The 20,267-nt window shown below is 37.7% G+C and overlaps 2 protein-coding genes across 16 annotated transcripts in view; one reads left to right on the top strand and one right to left on the bottom strand.

Moving 5' to 3' along the window:
* The window catches only part of LOC107037093 (NAD kinase), a 50,064-nt gene extending 33,735 nt beyond the window's left edge, over positions 1–16,329 (top strand). For 7 of the 15 annotated variants that reach the window (XM_015255438.2, XM_015255437.2, XM_015255446.2 and 4 more), the window contains 6 exons: positions 4,538–4,621; positions 8,024–8,153; positions 9,206–9,503; positions 10,166–10,518; positions 11,864–11,946; positions 15,334–16,329. In XM_015255438.2, coding sequence (XP_015110924.1) covers positions 4,538–4,621; positions 8,024–8,153; positions 9,206–9,503; positions 10,166–10,518; positions 11,864–11,946; positions 15,334–15,526 — 1,141 coding nt within the window. In that variant the 3' untranslated portion in view covers positions 15,527–16,329. The other 8 variants (XM_015255439.2, XM_015255444.2, XM_015255440.1 and 5 more) reach the window with 7 other exon arrangements.
* Positions 16,330–16,462: 133 nt separating this feature from the next.
* Positions 16,463–19,740, bottom strand: LOC107037021 (the record flags this gene model as incomplete). The annotated part of the gene is given in 1 exon segment (XM_015255338.1): positions 16,463–19,740. A coding segment is annotated over 1 exon segment (1,435 nt), but the record flags the coding sequence as incomplete, so codon positions are not given.
* Between the last annotated feature and the right edge of the window lie 527 nt (positions 19,741–20,267).

Genomic DNA, 20,267 nt, shown 5'->3' with positions numbered 1-20,267 from the left:
GGGGGGGGGGGGGGGGGGTGCTTCGGGTTAAAATAGAGGGTTGAAATTTTTTAGAAGATATTTTTCTAATTATTTGGAGATGATCTAGGGGGCGCACGTATGAAAAAATCGTAGACATTTCCTATACGGATTGCGTATAGAAATTCTATAGGATTTCTGTATATGATATTCGGATATTTTTATAAGAATATTTTCTATACGAATTATTTCTATACATGAATTTTTAAATAAATTTTTGTATTCATACGAAATATGTCTAAACATTCCAGAGAAAAACGTAGAGAAATGTTGCAATTCCATACGAAATGTTTCTATACACGTGGCAGTAAGTCGTATAGGATTAAATCTGTAGAAATCGTATAGACATAATTTGTGTAAAACATATCCGTATAGAAATATCCGAATATCATATACGAAAATCCCATAGAAATTCTATATGCAATCCGTGTAGAAAATTTCTGTACAATTTTTTCATACGTGCGCAACAGTAAAATTTAGGAGAAGGGGCTCTCGCGGGTAATTAGTTGCAAAAAATGAACAAAAACACTAATAATCCCGAACTTACCAGCAGAGCCAAAATATCTGAACCTTACGGTCTGAATCGTCGGAATGGAGGGCCGGGAGGAATTTCCCCCTCCCCCCCTCCTTTTCGGCCCAGCTCCTACGGGCCATGGAGCACTCGTCATTCCGCGTGTAACTTCGACTCGGCTCGGGTCTGTCTCGGCTGCTAACGGACAATTTTTTCTCACCCGTTTTATTACCTATTTCTGGAAAAAAGTGGATGGAAAAAGGTGATAACGTATTATCAAATACGTAATATTCGCGTCATCTGATTTATTTTGCAAATCTAATGAAGTGATCAAAGTTCAGAGAAGTGATTTAAATGTTTCATTTGTGATTTGCCGTTCGCATCCATTCGCAAATTATAATACATCGGGATTTTTCTAAACGCAATATCTGGAAATTCAATGCGCCATGATTTTTCAAGTTTTTTTTTATTTGATTCATTGAATACCGGTGAAGTGAGTATCGTGAAAAGCATTGCTTGTCCCTGAGGGAGTGGTGTTATATCACTGCGTCTTGTATTTCTCTCCGTATCGATCATGTAATCGATTGGAAAGTACCTTGATGTGCCTGAAAGGGTGATCAATGGAAAATCTCAATTGCGAATTGGTGTTTTCAAGAGTTTGGTCGATTCACTAGAAAAGGATACGCGTGATACTGTTATCTGAATGTTGCGATTCTCAGAACAGGAGACACTATTTGGTATTGTCAAGACAGGTGAAGATTACCTCATCTGTTGTCATTGCAAGTCACGATTAATCTGGAGGAAATCCCGAAGATTTTGAAAAAACCTAGATTTTTGGGTCATGATAAGATCGATAAATTTACGTGTATCTCTCAATCGGATGATCCCTATCATTCGCTGATGAACACTTCTAGTGTCTATCCTCTCCGATAACCCTTCATAACCACAGAAATTTAACCGCATCATCCGCAATACGCAATCTAGCATTCCATGAATTTCAATCATGTAAAGGCTTCTAAGTTTTCTCATTTTTCCGTCATTAATCGAAATTGTTTACAGAGATGATTATTCCCCATTGTGGTTGACTCCTTTCATCAAAATCCTCTTCAAGGTCTTGAGATTCTAACGCTGTAGTAGTCTAAAAGCGTGAAATTCCGAAAAGACCTAGAATTTTGAAGATATTAAGATCGATAAATCCACGCGTATCTCCTAATTGGATGATCCCCATTATTCAATGACGAAAGCTTCTACCCTCTGTCCTCTCCGATAACCCCTCATAACCACAGAAATTCAACCCCATCATCCGCAATACGCAATCTAGCATTCCATAAATTTCAATCATGATAAAGGCTTCTAATTCTTCTCATTCTTCCGTCATTAATCGAAATTGTTTACAGAGATGATTATGCCCCATTGTGGATGACTCCTTTCATCAAAATCCTCTTCAAGGTCTTGAGATTCTAACGCTGTAGTAGTCTAAAAGCGTGAAATTCCGAAAAGACCTAGAATTTTGATGATATTAAGATCGATAAATCCACGCGTATCTCCTAATTGGATGATCCCTATCATTCACTCACGAAAGCTTCTACCGTCTATCCTCTCTGATAACCCTTCATAACTACAGAAATTCAACCCCATCATCCGCAATACGCAATCTACCATTCCATCAATTTGAAACATGATAAATCCTTTTGATTCTTCTCATTTTTCAGTCAGTAATCGGAATTGTTGAGAGGTCATTATTCCCCATTGTGGATGACTCCTTTTATCAAAATCCTGCTCAAGGTCTTGAGATTCTAACGCTGTAGTAGTCTAAAAGCGTGAAATTTCGAAAAGACCTAGAATGTTAATGATCTTAAGATCGATAAATCCACGCGTATCTCTTAACTGGACGACCACTATCATTCGCAGATGAAAACTTCTATTGTCTGTACCCCCCGAAACCCCTCATAACCACAAAAGTTCAATCCGATCATCCGCAATACGCGACCTAGCATTCCATAAATTTCAATCATGATGAAGAATTCTGATTTTTCTCATTTTTCGGTCATTAATCGAAATTGTATGGATAGGTGATCATTCCTTATTATGGATGGCTCCTTTTATCAGAATCCTGCTCAAGGTCTTGAGATTCTAACGCTGTAGTAGTCTAAAAGCGTGAAATCTCGAAAAGACCTAGAATTTTAATTATCTTAAGATCGATAAATCCACGCGTATCTCTCAACTGGATGATCACTATGATTCGCAGATGAAAACTTCCAATGTCTATACCCTCCGATAACCCCTCATAACCACAGGAGTTCAACCCGATCATCCGCAATACGCGACCTAGCATTCCATAAATTTCAATCATGATGAAGAACTCTGATTTTTCTCATTTTTCGGTCATTAATCGAAATTATTTAGATAGGTGATTATTCCTCATTATGGATGGCTTCTTTTATCAGAATCCTGCTCAAGGTCTTGAGATTCTAACGCTGTAGTAGTCTAAAAGCGTGAAATTTCGAAAAGACCTAGAATTTTAATGATCTTAAGATCGATAAATATACGCGTATTTCTTAACTGGATGATCCCTATCATTCACTGACGAAAACTTCTACAGCCTATCCCCTCCAATAACCCCCAATGACCACAAAAATTCAACCCGATCATCCAGAACACGCAACTAAGACTTTCAATTCCTTTCATTTTCCTTTCATCGCTTGTTCATGACCTTACCTCTTCCTCGTGCTCGAAAAAAAAAAACACCGACCTTCCATAATCGAGGTTACAGACGCAAATTATTTCTCAACGAGTCGGTCATTAAAATATCCCCCACTGGAATTAAGGAATAACGATCATTGTTTTTCCGAGAATTATTACATACCAATCGCTAGCAGAGACCAGCTATTTGCGGTATCTCTCCCTTTTTTACTTCTTCCTCCTGCAGCGGCAATTCCCTCTCCTTTTTCTTCTCATCTCTCTTGTACAGCTGCCTCGAATGACGATCAAAACGTTGACTCACCCCGTGGAATTCGCAACGTCACGTCCCTTCATTGTTGCATTCCAGGTGTATGGTTACCGCGGATTCCTTTCAGGCTTTCACTCGCTCCCTTTTCATTTAGCCAAGATGTGGTGAATTGGAGCAAATGGTCTGTGGCGGTTTGATGATGGACGTTGACTGATTGATTCGGTGTCTAGGATCACTTGACGATCAAGACGGTTTGGGGTGGGGAGGACAAAAGGTCTGACTCTTTGACCCGCGAACATCAAGTCACGGGATAATTTCTCACGTGTACTCGTGCTACTTTGTTGTTTATAGTTTTCATCTTCGTGACTTTTAGTTCGTTTTTAGTTGGAATATCGACCGCTAATCTAAGGTGATTCAGCTTCTAGCTTAGATTTAGGGAGATATNAATCTGCTAAATCATCTTCCAAGGGTGGAAACTCGGTCGAGCGTGAGAACCACTGCTTTCCTATTTTCGGCAAACGAATTTTCGGCTAGCTTCCACTCCATAGATATATCAACCATCTCATTGTCGGCTTGTTTTATAATTTAATTATCGTCTTGTCGTGATGATAGTGAAGACAGTGTGGACTCAGGCTTTACGTTAAGAGACATGTTCTTGTGATTGGTTGTTGTTACTGAACATTAAAATGGATCAAGTGTCTCCTTTGAGAGAAGCATCAGCCCTCGGCTACATCGACGGAAATTTTGAATTCGATCAGCTGGAGAATGACGCGAAAGTGTCTCTGGAGAACGGCCACAAAAACCGGGTGCTGAGGTATCGAATGAACGACACTCGTGACTTTAAATATTGAAATTTTTTTTTTGTATTTTGACGCAAGTCCCCTTACACGTGACACCCATCGTCTACCTTCGATACAACACTGAATCGTTCATAAATTACAGACAGCCCGCATGTGACCTAGTAATTTTTCCAATATTTTTTATGATGATTTATGCATGTGCATACATCAACTATCAATCGATGCTAATGAATTTTTCATTTGCGTTTATTTTTACAGGAGAACCAGGAGTCTCAACGCACCTAGTCCCATTCAGCAGTTCGGGCCATGCGGGCGAATCATGAAAAATTCAGCGATGGTCATGTGAGTATTGACTATTCATTGAAATAATCCGCTGCGATATGCACTTGTTATTTTCGTGATTTTTCTTTGCAATTTTGTATTCCTTGATTAATCTTCTGACTTGCAAACCGTACGAAACCGTATCCGTGTGATGGCCGCCAATCACGGCGCGCCGCGCGATGTGTTAGTGAGAAATGGTCACGTGACTATTCCCCCACTCCTGTAGCGTCAGGACCGTTGTATTGCAAAGCTACCGGGGCCCTCTGTATATTCTCGCGTAATACGTAATAGAAGTTTTGATAGATAGACAGCAAATAATGAGGGATAAAAAATAAAGCAACCATCTCAAATTTATGAAAACCTAGAACGAAAATAGTGTTCAAATATTGAGAATTATCCAGTGCACCCATTTGTTGAATCCAGGTCCTGTTCATGATTTGGAGATTGACAGCAATGAGATGTCTTATTTCAAACTGCTTCTTTTCTTCCTTAAATTTGTTTCATCCTATCTACCAATAAATTCCTTTTAAAAATTTTTATACTTTGGACTCATGTATTCAAACGTGCGCTTAGTGCTACGGCACTGTTCGCGCGCTCACTGCTCATCCCCTTTCACGTCGAACGCCCGGCCCACATTGGTAGAGATGCAAAATGACCGTCATTTTTTAGATCGCGTCATATGACCAAAAAATGACGGTCATGTGACGCACAAATTTTCCAACTACAAATGATTGTCACAAATCATTTGTAACCAAATTGCTGTCAAACCATCTATATAGTTGCATAATGACGGTTATAACTAATTTCCAATTTGTGACGGTCATGAATAAAACAAAATAGTTTCATCTATATGGATGGAACAAAATCGTGATTTCCATTTCAAAATGTGGATTAGGCCAATACAAAAGGAATTCAACTGAAAATTGACCGAGAAAAAAATAAAGTTTCATCTATATAGATGAAAAATGACTGTCATTTTTTCTTGACAAGTTGTGACGGTCACAGAAGGGGGAGGGGGAATTGTGACAGCCGTCATGAACGCCATGACGGTCACATGACCGTCATATGACGGGTCATGTGACGCATTTGCATCTCTAGTAGGGGGGAACGAGTGCCAGTCACAGGGTTAATGTCAAATTATGTCTAAATTCAACGCTGAATTTTCCGAATGGATTTTTGTTTTTAACAAAATTCACATTGTAAATAATCCGAAATCTATAAAATTACATTTTGTAATTACACTCTGGGACAGAGGGTGGCGGAACAATAGTCTCCCGACGTCCGCGTGTCGATGAACTCATCGCGTGAACTTTGATGTTTCGTACGCACAAGGAAGCGCTCATCCGTATACATGAAAATAAAACAAAATAATAAGACGAAAAAAGGTTTTGAGAATTGCCACTGCGACAACGCCAATAATTACAATACCGATTTAATTCCGGGGAGACTAGAGTTGGCTGCACGTTGCGACTGTGACGCATGCGTAATTCAATTTTTCATGGTTCTGGAGTTTTAAAAAAGGAGGAGCGGAACGAGACGGTCAGTATGCGCGCGACCCCCGACCCGAGACGACCGCAAAATGTTCGGTTGTGTCCCGCGCAGATCTCAAAACATCAGTCTAATGAAAATTTAATTCCTAGAGTATCAAAATTATTGAATTGTTGAGATCATTTCAAAATTTTATTTTGTTGAATAATTTTAATATATTGTTTATTTATTCGTCGATTTTTATATTTTAATATTGAAGAATGGTGGGAACTGTCAAGTAAGTAAAAATCATTTGATTAATTTATTAATTATTGCGGTTTTCCATTTTTTATGATTAAAAATTGGAAGAAGAAATTGTTTGATTGAAAAAATTGTTAAATGGGAATCAACCGTTAATTATTATGAATAATTATTAATTATTGATGATTATTCTGCACTATCTTCGTTAAAAACAAATTTTATTTTCATATAAAGTTGAAAAATGAAATTTATTTCGTTCTAGAAATTAAGAGAATGTAGTAAAAAATTGGAGAAGTGGAATTAATGATTATTATTAATAGGAATAATGAGGGATGTATTTCAATTTATATGTTAAATACGGGAAAATATTGACTTTTGTCGACTCACCGTGCTTTCAAACGAGCTAGGGATAAGGCCCTGATAAGAAAACATTAGGTCTTACTTCATATCTCGGTAGTTTACAATATATCGAAACGAGTTGATATTCCCATTACAGTTTGACGTAATAATTCAGCTGGGGGTAAACAAACTCATGGTGTCAGTAGACTCTCGCTCGACGAATTAGATACATCACGTACATTGGATAAAACCATTTATGCACTCTCATCGCTGATTTGAATTTGAATTATTCTTCGCCTCAAGTTGCAATAAAAAATACAATCAATCTATGAATGAATCTATCTTTTAAATGATTTTTTTTTAGTTTCCTCTTCCCTTAATATTCAAATCTTTTGAATGTTGGGGGAATTGAAAAAAGCGAATCGCTTATCATAATTCACAGTGAAAAATTAAATTCATCTGCTTTTTTTAATTCAAATCAATTTTTTTTCAATCTTTTTTCATCATTTGATTTTCATCATTTCATATAATCAATAATTTTTCATCGCTTTATCTAATCCATTAATTTCTCTCGTTGGGACTTTGACGTATCGGAAAAATTGAAATTTTTATTGATAATATTTCTCTAGTTGTTCACGAAAAATGTTCACTGTGAAAATTTGATCTTTTTACCTTTTTCCAGTTTTCATTTGGTTATTTATTTATGTATTTTTAAGGTGAACTCTGAACTATTCATCCAGGAATTTCAATGAAAGGTCGACCGCATTTCAGTGACAATCCCCGAAATTGATTAAAAATTGATATATTTGCAGGACATTGCATCCTATTTTGTGCACTCTCATCGCTGATTTGAATTGTTCTGCGCGTGAAGTTGCAATTAAAAATACAATGAATCTATGAATAAATCCATTTTTTTTAAATGAGTCTTTTTTTAGTCTCCTCTTTCCTCAATATTCGAACCTTTTAAATGTTGGGGGAATTCAAAAAAGCAAATCGCAATGTTTTTGAGAAATTTAATTTCATCTGCTTTTTTTTATTTTTCATCGCGTTATCTAATCAATTAATTTCTCTCGTTGGGACTTTGACGTATCGGAAAAATGGAAATTTTTTTTGATAATATTTCTCTAGATATTCACGACAAATGTTCACTATGAAAATTAAATCTTTTTACTTCTTTAATTTTTAATTTCCCTATTTTTTTGTCATTAGACCGTTGAGTTCTCTAACTTCATTCTCCAACAGAGGAATTTCGTGCATTTGAAGGTTGTCCCGAAGTATTCACCCAGGAATTTCAAGAAAGAGTCGACCGTATTTCTGACAATTCCGGAAAATTAATTGGAAAAATATTTTTTGCAGGACCATTCAAGACCCAGCATCCCAGAGACTGACCTGGTACAAGCCCCCCCTCACCGTTCTCGTTATAAAAAAAGTCCGTGACTCTTCAGTCCTGCCGCCCTTTGTTCAATTAGTCACATGGCTCATAGAGGTAACAATTCACTGTTCACTTATTCACCATGAAAATTTGTTGTTTGAGTTGATGCAATTGCATACGTAACACTCGAATTATTGTCAATGACGTGCTTCTGAGAAAAATCGCCAGATCTCTTTTTTGCAGACGAGACAATTATCTGTAAAAAAAGGGGATTCTTAGTTTTTCCAATAATCATTTCCTATATAATCACAGCGTTATAATCCACGTACGAAAAAAATTCACAGAAAAACCTACTGAATAGCAAAAATTTTTTATTGGATTTCTACTGAACTTTCTATCAGTTTTTGACTGATAGACTTTTCAATACAAATGTTCAATGGAAAATATTCTGTTGAGAAAAATGCAATCGAATCTATAGATTTTTAAAAATGTTTCTATAGAATCTATACTATTGACATATTTTCTATAGAAATTCTTCCGCTCAAATGTTCTACATCCATCAGAAAAACTATCAGAGCAGGGATGGCCATCGCTCTTCCGATTCTTCAATATTATAAAACTTTCCGACTTACATTGATTAAGGTTTAACTATACTAATCGACATTTAAAAATAGTAACATAATTGATAATCTAAATTTCTATTTGATGATGAATTAAATATTTAATAATATGGAACTGTAAATTTTCTATTAAGTGAATACCACTGAATTTCTCCGATGAATAAATAATTAGAAATTTGAATATTCAAATTGATGATTACTTCAGTAATTAAAATTGATAAGTGATATTAACGAATTTACTACTTAATAATTTAACGTTGATTATAATTTATGGATATGATTATCCCTGTATAAAAGAAGTTCAATAAGAACCCATTAGAATGTCCTATCGACTTCGGGAGATTTTTCAAATAAATTTTTTCGTGCAACGGCAAATTCCCTGACGACGCAACAAAGTTACACAACACCAAGACCTGTAAAAAAAAAACCATTCCACCTAATCACTCCATTGGTATTGATAATCAAGCGGCGACGACTTGGAAAAAGTAACAGTTAAAATTCATTGTTGAAAAGAAAAAAATTAATAATTAACAACTAAAATTTCAGGAAAAACGAATGGTGGTATTTGTGGAGGCGTCAGTCCTGGAGGATCCAGCATTGGCTAGGGATCCGAGATTCCAGGGCGTCCGTGACAGACTGCAAACGTTTCGAGATGGTACTGATGATTTACAGGACAGAATTGACTTTATTGTATGTCTCGGTGGTGATGGAACACTGCTTTATGCGAGCCTATTGTTTCAACAGTCAGTACCACCTGTTATGGCATTTCATCTCGGCTCACTTGGTTTCCTAACGCCATTTGAGTTTGATAACTTTCAAGAACAAGTTACTAATGTCCTTGAAGGTGAGTTGAGTCTGTTGAGTGGATAAAATGATATTTTATAATTTTCAGAAGTGATGAAAAATGAGATGGGATGAGGAGTGAAAAAGAACTTTTGACATAATTCAGGATTTTTTTTTTGTGAAGGTCAAATGGTTGTGAGGGTCAAACAACTCATTGACTCTTAACCCTTAAAACTCTTTAGCATTCATCCATAAACGTCATTGAAGGTCATTTAATCCACAAAACCATTTGACCCTCAACCCTGCACATCCTTAAGGGCTATTTGACCTTCAACTCCAAACATCCTCAAGGGTCGTTTGACACTCAACACCCTTGAACCTTCAACCCTAAATGTCATTGAAGGTCATTTGACCCACAAAACCATTTGATCCTCAATCCGAAATGTTCTTAAGGGTTTTTGACTCTCTAGACCATTTGATCCTCAACTCCAGATATCCTTAAGAATCGTTTAACCTTCAAAACAATTTGACCCCCAACTGCAAACGCCCTCAAGGGTCGTTTGATCCTCAAACCCCTTTGACCTTCAACCCTAAACGTTCTTGAGCGCCTTTTGACCCATAATACCACTTGACCATCATCAAAAAACGCAAAAAAAAGTTTCCTAAATTATACATTAATTTTTATTCGAATATTTCTTCATTCCTCAATCTTTCAACTTCTAGGTCACGCGGCGTTGACCTTGAGAAGTCGTCTCCGATGCCTAATAATGAGAAAAGGTGAAGATGGACAGCCGACAAAACCCCCCACAAACCTTCTCGTTCTCAACGAAGTTGTTGTTGATCGTGGACCCTCACCTTATTTATCGAATATCGATCTATTCATCGATGGAAAACACGTAACTAGTGTTCAAGGCGATGGTCTCATTGTGAGCACACCAACCGGATCAACGGCATACGCTGTTGCTGCTGGAGCGAGTATGATTCATCCTTCAGTACCTGCAATTATGATTACACCTATTTGTCCGCACTCATTGTCATTCAGACCCATCGTTGTACCTGCAGGGGTTGAACTTAGAGTGAGTATTTTATTTCTGATCAATCTGCTCCAACTAATTTGACCCTCAAGACCATTGGCATTCATCCTCAATGCCAAGCATTCTTAGGGGTCGTGTGACCTTCAACACCGTTTGACTCTCATCCATAAACGCCCTCGCGGATCGCTTGAACCTTGCAGCCATTGGCCCTTACCCCTCAACGTTATTAAAGGGCATTTAATCATCTAGCCAATTTATGACCCTCGTGACCTGTTGACCCTCAACGTTCTCAAGGGTTAAACCTTAATCACTTGACCCTCAATTTCAAACATCTTCAAGGGTCGTTTCACGCTTAATCCTCAACGTTCTAAAGGGTTAGATGTTAAACATTTGGCACTGAATTTCAAATATCATCTAGGGTCATTTGACCCTTAACTTTGAACATCCTCAAGGGTCGTTTGACCCTCAACTTTAAACGTTCTCCAAGGGCCGTTTTTCCCTCAACTTCAAACGTTCTTCAAGGGTCATTTGACCCTCAAGACGGTTTGTCCCTCAACTTCAAACGTTCTTCAAGGGTCATTTGATCCTCAAAACGGTTTGACCCTCAACTTCACATATACTCAAGGGTCGTTTGACCCTCAACTTCAAACGCTCTTCAAAGGTCGTTTCACCCTTAACCCTCAACGTTCTCAAGGATTAAGCCGCAAACATTTGACTCTGAATTTCAAATACCCCCAAGGGTTATTTGACCCTTAACGTTAAACATTCCCAGGGGCCGTTTGACCTTTGACCTTCAACATTCTTAAGGGTTATACCTCAATTTCATGTAACCCTCAACTCTAAACGTTCTCCAAGGGCCGTTTGACCCTCAACCATTTGACCCTCAACGTCAAACGTTCTTTAAGGGTCATTGACCCTCAAGACCTTTCGACCCTCAGAAAATGCAAAGACAATTAGAATTATTCAGAGAAAAAATCACACAGCTCTAGCCAGGACTCGAACCCAGGATCTCCCAATACAACATCAAGCGCTCTTCCAACTGAGCTATCGGGAACTATAGAAATTATCTCTCTCGAAATCCGCTTCACAAAGCCAACTACCTCCATTCGGCATTCAGAGTCAAAACCATTTGACCCTAATCTAAAAACAAAAAAAAATCAACAAAAATGTTCCCGACATGCCTTTAGAATTCAAAAATGAAATTATAAAAAAAATTAATCAATTTTAAATAAATTTTCTCATCCAAAAAAAAAATAGATTTCTGTATCACCAGACAGTAGAAATACATCCTGGGTGTCGTTCGACGGACGCAATCGTCAGGAGCTCTTCCATGGTGACAGGTAAACAATAAATTTCCAATAGCTAAAATTGTAATTTTGATTTTCAGATTATGGCTAGTGATCAGGCACGTAACACAGCCTACGTTTCCTTCGATGGTCGTAATCAGCAAGAGCTGCAGGCTGGGGACAGGTTGGTCGGACAATTGATTAAAGAGGGAGTCAGAATCAGGGGATCATTTTCTCTCAATTTTCCAAAAATTCAATACAATTCATCAGTGAAGCGGTAAAGCCATTCAATTCAATTTCGTCTAGGACTTGGTTTTCAACGAATAACTCAAATTTTAAGGGAGATGGAGGAATTTCTCTAATGACCTTTTTTGTACAACAAAGTGAAAGCTACAAAAGTTTTGACGAAAATTTTGCTAACTCTTTTGGATTCGAAGATATTCTTCAAAAACTCAGCTGGGCGCTAGGTCGACATGAATTGTTTTTCCACTTCACAGCTGAATTCTCTCTTCAGTAAATGTCATTCTGCCTCGGGTGCTTTCTACAGTGTCATTGAATACTTCGCTCCATATGTAAATAAAATAATCACGCAGAATCACAATTTCTTGGGACATTTTGTACTATTCGATTGGGAGATTTCATCGGGGAATCAATAATACGCCATGGGAGGAGACGTGGGTGGTGCCTGGTGAATGGAAAAGGGAAATGGGTATTGCAGGTTTCTTCTATCTCTCTGTGTCATCGCCTATTGTTTTTCAATTTTACTGCCATGGGGATATTTCCACTTTTACCTTCCATTATTGATGTCAAATGGTGTCTAAATTCTTTGAACTTTGCAAACAATTTTTTCTGTAGTGAAAGAAGATTTAAGAGGTCTCAGGAGGGGAAAAAATAGTTGAAATGCGGAGAGAATTTTGTGCCGTGAATTTTCGGCCAAAAGAGAACGGAAAAAGCTGAAATATGGCTTGAAAAATTTGTTCATTTTATAGAAACCGGGTGAAGCGCGTTGAGGGTGATCTGAAGGGAATAAATAATTTTAAGAAATGTTTGAAAATACGAGGTGAGGGCGCCGCCATCTTTAAAGACTCTTCCGGCAGAGGAGGGAATTTTAAACCTTATTTATCGTATTTTATTTATAAATTTTTGAACATCTCTTGAAATTATTGATCCTCCTCAGATCACCTTCAACTCGTTCTCGCATTTCAGTTTTTTCTTTTAATTCCGTGACCTCTTGAAAGTCTTGATTTTAAAACGCGGAATATCCCTATTAATGCAAAACTTGGAAGAAAAATTTGAGGTTAATAAGTATCTCATGATGATCACTGGGAATAATTAACCCTCTGAAAACATTCTAACATTTCTTTCACTTCAATTTATTCAACCGCTCATAATTCTTCGAAAAAAACTCCAACTCCTCAGCCATTTGGAGTCATTGAAAACGATTGTACTAGTTACTTGAATTAATAAAAAAATAAAAGACTCAAACTTTCATTTCTTCCATGTCATCAGGGCAATAATTTCTTCTGCATAAACAAAAACACAAAATCACAACTAGTTCTGTTGGAATAATATTTCAACTAAATAGCAACAAATAATTGTATAAATTACAATGAAACTCATGAAATACCTCGTTAATCCATTAGTTGTTCTTGGATTTTGACAGAATATTTATACAAAAAAAATACCTGACAGACAATAACCCCTTCAGTGCCCTCCATAACTTGGAAAAACCATTGAAGAGTGAACATCACGATAGATTAAAAAATTAGCTATACTTCAAAAATTAAATCTTTCATGATTGAGCGTCAACTTCAAACGCTCTTCAAAGGTCGTTTCACCCTTAACCCTCAACGTTCTCAAGGGTTAAACCTCAAACATTTGACTCTGAATTTCAAATACCCCCAAGGGTTATTTGACCCTGAACCTTAAATATCCCCAAGGGCCGTTTGACCCTTGACGTTCAACATTCTTAATGGTTAAACCTCAATTTCATTTAACCCTCAACTCTAAACGTACGGTGGAAGAATGACCGTAAATGGCTGAGGAGTTGGAGTTCTTTTGGAATTCCATTATTTCTTCTCCTTCGAAAAAACAATATCAAATGCAAACAATGAAAAAAATCTGCGAAAATATTCTAAAAAATGTGAAAAAAAATCTTCAATTTTTCCGTTTCATCTCATAACTTGTTTCTCAAATTTTTTTTGTACTTGATTATTCATTCATTTATTTATTATCTATTTATTATTTATTTATCAATACCTGCCTCTCAGGGACAATACCCTATGGCAGGGGGGATGAGTAAAACATAAATAAATAATTATGTCAAATTTAAGGATTTAACAAGTACGCTTTAATTAGTACGTGTAGAAAGTGCTCCTCAAGCCTGTAAATGACAACAAAATTACAATAGTTTACAAGAATATCAGTTGAGCTCCTTGGCGAGGCCATAAAATTAAGTTGAGTATAACGGCTTACAAGTAGATTGCCGAATGAAATATTTCTTTATTTGAGTTCGCTTTTCTTTATCAATTTAATCAATTTCAATTTTTCAATTATTTTCATTTTTTATATATTTTTTATTTATTTATTTATTTATTTATTTATTTATTTTACTGTTTCTTCCCTTTTTCTTCTGTTTCATATATATTTCTTACATTACAATAAGCAATAAGATAAGACTAAAACCTTGTGAAACATAACATAACATATAACATTATAACATTATAGCTAAGCATAATAAGACAATAATTGAGAGCTTAAAATTTAAATTTCCAAATGAAATTTATGAATCTTCATAGCATTTACAAAAAAAATGGAGATTTTTTTGTATTTGATTATTTATGTCACATGATGTCTTTCTCTATGATTATTCAATTTAAAAAAATCTCTAAAAATATAGGGAAGAGTGAGGCAAAATGAAACAGTCAAAAGAACAAGAATAAAAAAAAGTTGACAAAAAAAAATTTAATAAAACAATTTTTTTGCTTGAATTGCGTCAAACAGACGTTTTTTTGACTGTTTGACACAATTCAAGGAGAAAAATTTATTTATTCAATATTGTTTTTATCAACTTTTGTTTACTCTTGGGAGTAAACTGATGAGAATAATAATTTTCCATTCAGTAGAATGGAAAATTATTGAGAAATTTTGACAGGAGAAGATTTTGTCAATGGATTAATTGAAAAGAAAATGAAACAGCAAAAGCCAAAGTTCAGAGGAAGGCCCAGGGGGAGACCCACAGGGGAAAAAGGAAAATTTGATACTGAATTTCAATCGAATGAAAAATTAAAAGTGTAAGCGGCCTAATCTAATCAATTGAATTATAATCCATTGAATTATACGACGAATAGAAAATTATTATTCTCATCAGTACTCCTAATAATAAAACAAGTTAATGAACAAGTTGATAAAAAAAATTTTTGTCTGGTTGAATTGCGCCAAATAGTCGTTTTTCGGCTGTTTCATTCCCCTAAACTTTCCCCTAAAAAACAAATTGGAACAGATGTTTCAAAATTCTTTCAATGTTTCGCAAAAAATCAACATCTGCCTAATTTCCACTCATTATTTTCAGTTTGCGGGTGACAACGTCGATCTACCCGGTGCCGAGTATCTGTGCAGCGGATCAAATAACCGACTGGTTCGACTCCCTGGCTGAGTGTCTCCACTGGAACGTACGAAAACGCCAGAAACACCTGGACGAGTTGAGCGACCTCACCCACTCCTCCAGCAACGACACCCTCGACTCGCTGGATCGTGACAGCTAGGGATGAATGAAGAACGGAAGAGCTTCCTGATTTTTCGAGCTAGAACAAGCCATCAAAAGCTCCCATGACCCGGAAAAATTATTTTCCCCAAAAACTTCGCTTCTTCATTCGCAAAATAATTTTTTTAAATGAAAGCCTCCCTCTAAATAAATTTATAACACTTTTTTTCGCGTTGGAGACATATTTTGCTCAAAGAATCAATCGAGAGGAGCAAAATTTTTCTGAATTCTGAGACAATTATCATCACGCATTCAGAAAATTAATTCATGAAACCAATCATAATCATTACTATCATTATAACTTCCTTTTATTTCGATGAGAACTGTAATTATGCACTAGATAATCTTCATCATCAGCGAGTAAAATCACCATTTTTGGTCATTTTCCAAGGATTAAGACATAAAGACACTAATCGGTCAGGCATTATGATGGATGAAGTAGATTATGATTTATTTTTCCTGTTTTTTTAATCATCAAATTGTTCTTTTGTATATTATGAGAGTAATTGTGAGTGATAGTAGTATCATTACTGTTGTGGATATTCCCCCGGATCGAGTTGTTAACGTTGATAAGATATATAAATACGTCTTTTTAATAAAACTATTTTTTTACGACATACTGAGGATCAAATTAATTCTCCCTGACGGCGAGTTTTTTATGATTTAAAAAAGTTTTTATATAATTTCGCAAGTTACAAATACCAATTGTAAATATTTCTCCTGTTTTTTAATATAAAAAATGATATAGTGAAGAATTTATCTGTAAAAAACGAATTCAAAGACAATAAATCATTGTGAATAATATTTATGGAGTAATTATAGTTATTTTGATTGAAAGCATGTGAAAAGACTTCGGTCTGAGTACTTCATATGCCTCTGGATCACTCTGTGACAAAAAATACTGCGAGGAGGGGTCTGGGAAAAAATACAATGAATAAAAAATTTACCAAAATAGACGTTTCAACGGCTTTCACAAATGCAGCTGCTGTTCGTCTGAATTTTATTACAAAGAAACATTTTGTTTACAAAATTATATATTTTACATCTAGCTCAACATCTCGAGGGAAAAACAATTTAATTACAAGGTGACAATGAACATAAGGAAAAGGAGGGGAATTGACATTTCAAAGAATAGGGAACAAAAATTGTCATCGATTTTTCCACTGAATTCACAATCTCAACGATGACTTTTATTCAGGACTAGAGGACCTCTTTGGCGAGTGGCCAAAAAATATATATTACTCATCAACGAAGACGCAATTCTGCTTTAGAAATCCCAACAAAAAGAAATACATTTTCACCAAGAGAAATTATTCTTTTTCTTTCAGACTTTTTTTTTCATTTTCCGAACATTTTCTCATCTTCAGTAACGAATTTTCAATTTGAAAATTACAACGAAGCAGAATTTCCCTAAGCAAGTCCATCAGCTTCTCCTATTTGTTCTACTGTACAAAAAACTCATCACGCGTTCGTAAACAAATTACATTTTCAACAAGAATACAAAAAAAAATACAATTGTCACACAATGTTTTTTTTACATATATCATAAGTTATTTCCATGCTTGACGATGTAATAAAAAAATCTAGCATTAATTTATCTGTACAAAAATTAGTCGTTATTACATTATTCAGACCTGCTTGAACAAACATCATTAATTGTTTCCACTCTGAATATTTCTTTCAATATTTTTTTGTTGTTTTGCCAACAGTTCAATTTCTTTTGGGGGAAGAGAAGATTTACCGGAGTAACACCGTGTTATTGTATGAATTAACCTGTTTTATCACCAAAAAGGAAAAACAAATCTATAATGAAAACGCCACTTGTGAATGAAGTAAAAAAATGCGGGGAAAACATTCCGCGATGAATTGTCAGTCAAAAGCGAGTTGAAGGTGATCTGAATACGATAAATAATTTTAAGACATGTTTAAAAATACGAGACAGAGGCATCGCCATCTTTAAAGCCTTCTGTGGCAGAAGGATGAGGTATCCAAGCAACATGGCGCCTGCACCTGTCCACCACCTCGTATTTTCCAACATTTCTCAAAATTATTCATCCTCTTCAGATCACCTTCATTTTTTTCCTGTCAGTTTCCAGAAAAAAACGAATTTTTCAAGCTACACTCCAAATATGTTCACTCTCCGGTGCATTTCAGTACTTTTTTTACTCCCGAGGCCTCTCAAACCGGACATATTGATGGCGAAGAGCGCCCTCAACGTTAATTGGCGAACCCAGTTGTCCATAACCTCAATATCAAAAAACAAATTGGTAATGAAAACGCCACCTATGAATGGAGTAAAAAAATGCGGGGAAAACATTCCGCGATGAATGTTCAGTGAAAAGCGAGTTGAAGGTGATCTGAATATGATCAATAATTTTAAGAAATGTTGAAAAATACGAGGTGGGGGCGTCGCCATCTTTAAATCCCCCTGTGGCAGAAGGATGAGGTATCCAAGTAACATGGCGCCCACACCTGTCCGCCACCTCGTATTTTCCAACATTTCTCAAATTTATTCATCCTTTTCAGATCACCTTCAATTTTATCCTGTCAATTTCCAGAAAATGAACGAATTTTTCAAGCTACCCTCCAAATGTTTTCACTCCCCGCTGCATTTCAGTACTTCTTTTTACTCCCGAGGCCTCTCAAACCGGCCATATTGATGGCGAAGAGTGCCCTCAACGTTCCATAACCTCAATCTCAAACGGAACCCCCAAATCACAATTTACCGACCCTCAGAAACAGTTGAACAAGTTGGCAATTCCATTCTTTGGTGACTCCTGTCATTTAAGATAGTGTCTCCGTCTCGTGGAAGCCCTGACACAAGGTGGATCCAAATTCCTCAGAACCTCGTTATTCCTCGACGTCTCCTGATCCCCCTCGAAGAGTCTGCACATCTCCCTGACAGGAACAGCCTTGGCCCCCCGATTGAGATCATGAAGTGATCGAGCCCTCTGCTTGCCCTCAGGACTGCTCTTCGCAGAGGATCTCCCCAGGTCCTCAGTGCTCCTCGCCAGTCTTCCGCCCATTCTCGATAGCGACTCAAACAGATTAAGTTTCTCCCTTACAGGAACATAATGATCGACCCTCTGGCACCTCTCCAGTAACCTGGCGACATCCTCCTCACAGGAGGTTTTCGCACATATCGTCAAGGCACTTGGACTCCCCCCGATCCTCGGAATATGCCCTAGAGATCTGTCTCTGGCGTCAACAACGTCCTTCGACTCGATCCTAGATCCCCTAGGGCTGGAGCTCGCTCGGGCCGTCGTCCTCGAGACAGGAATCCTGGATAGGATGTTCGACGTCAGGTCTTTCGGCTCGGGAACAGCTACCGGACGAACCTGCAAAGGCACTTCTGTCTTCAAAGACTTCCTCTCCCTCGCCCGACTTCTTCGTTCCGACGCCAGGTAATTCGTCTCAACCCTCGTCATCACGTCCATAAGGACGCTCGAACTCCTGGAGCTGTTGATGTTGTTGTTCCTCGAGTCCTCTAGACTCCTGTTGTGTGGAAGGACTCGGGACTCCACTGGTTTTATCGGCGGCAGCCTCTCCGTGAAGTTGCTGAGGTCGACAATGTTGGCTGTCTTGAGATCATCGTCTCGGAACAAGCGATTCCGAAGCTTTGGGTACCTCACGTCGTTGTTGTTCTCCTCGGCTCTGGCCTTCCGCCTTCTCGCGTCTTCCTCGAGAACCCTCTTCGTCCTGGCTTCGTTCTCCCGTCTCCTTGCCTCCTTGTACCGCTGGATCCTTTGTTCTCTCGTAGGTGCTTCAGGTAGAGAGATTGTGGTGGTGTTGGCACCCCAGGGAAGGCTGTCGTCACTTCCCTCGCTGCTCTCGCTGCAGCCCCAGGTCCTCGTGGGTTGAGTCTTCGGAAGGACAGCGGGGATGGAGCGGAACTCCCCGACAATGTCTTCGTCACTGGAATTGCTACTCGACCAGCAGCGCAATTCGCTTCTCGCTCGTCTTCGGGTGTCGTCTAGGATAGACGAACTGTGGAGGGATTTCTCGAGGGGCGAGTCACCCAGCCAACAACGGAGTTCACTTCGTGAACGACGGCGGGAGTCCGGCGGACTCTCCGGGAGGGCCAGGGGACCTCGCGGGCAAATTGTGAGGATCTCCAGGAAGTTCAGGCAACGCCGGGAACGGAAGGGGGTCTGGCGGACAAGCTCAGCTGCTATCGCACGGACCCAGGACCAGTAGATCGGTTCTGTATCAGCCTGGAATGAGAGGAGGATCTGGATTAAGTCAAGTTTTCGATTTTGAGTGAAAAATTTCTTATTTGAAAGGCATATACATAACATTGTTCCATTTGTCGAAAGATGTGTCTATTGTCACGTCATAGACGCGCCGTCAGGCTAGCCCTTATTTAAAAAACGTCATGACGTAATTTTTGGACACTGGTGTCACATAAATATCGGGTTGTATGTGTCTAATATCTCAAATATATCGCAAATATTCCGAAAACCTGTCACCTTATATGTCTATTCTCACGTCACGGAGGCATGACATCAGAAAAGTCCCTATTTAAAATACAAATATCGAATCGAATATCGTACATATTTGGACATACTGCTACATTCGTCTACTCTCACGGCAGAAAAGTGCGCAGGAGAGCGCTGTCCGACTAATCCTCATTTAAAGGGTAAATACACGTCAGGGCATCATTTCTCGAAAACAAATCACATGTGTTGACTAGCTGTGTGAACTTGGAGTCGAAGTTTGATAAATCGATTTTTTTTCTTATA

Source organism: Diachasma alloeum, unplaced genomic scaffold (assembly GCF_001412515.2).
Source record: "Diachasma alloeum isolate Michigan unplaced genomic scaffold, Dall2.0 Dall_scaffold_00213, whole genome shotgun sequence".
Classification (NCBI taxonomy): Eukaryota; Metazoa; Arthropoda; class Insecta; order Hymenoptera; family Braconidae; genus Diachasma; species Diachasma alloeum.
The sequence above is the reverse complement of the archived record's forward strand: the minus strand, read 5'-3'. Positions and strand labels throughout refer to the sequence as shown.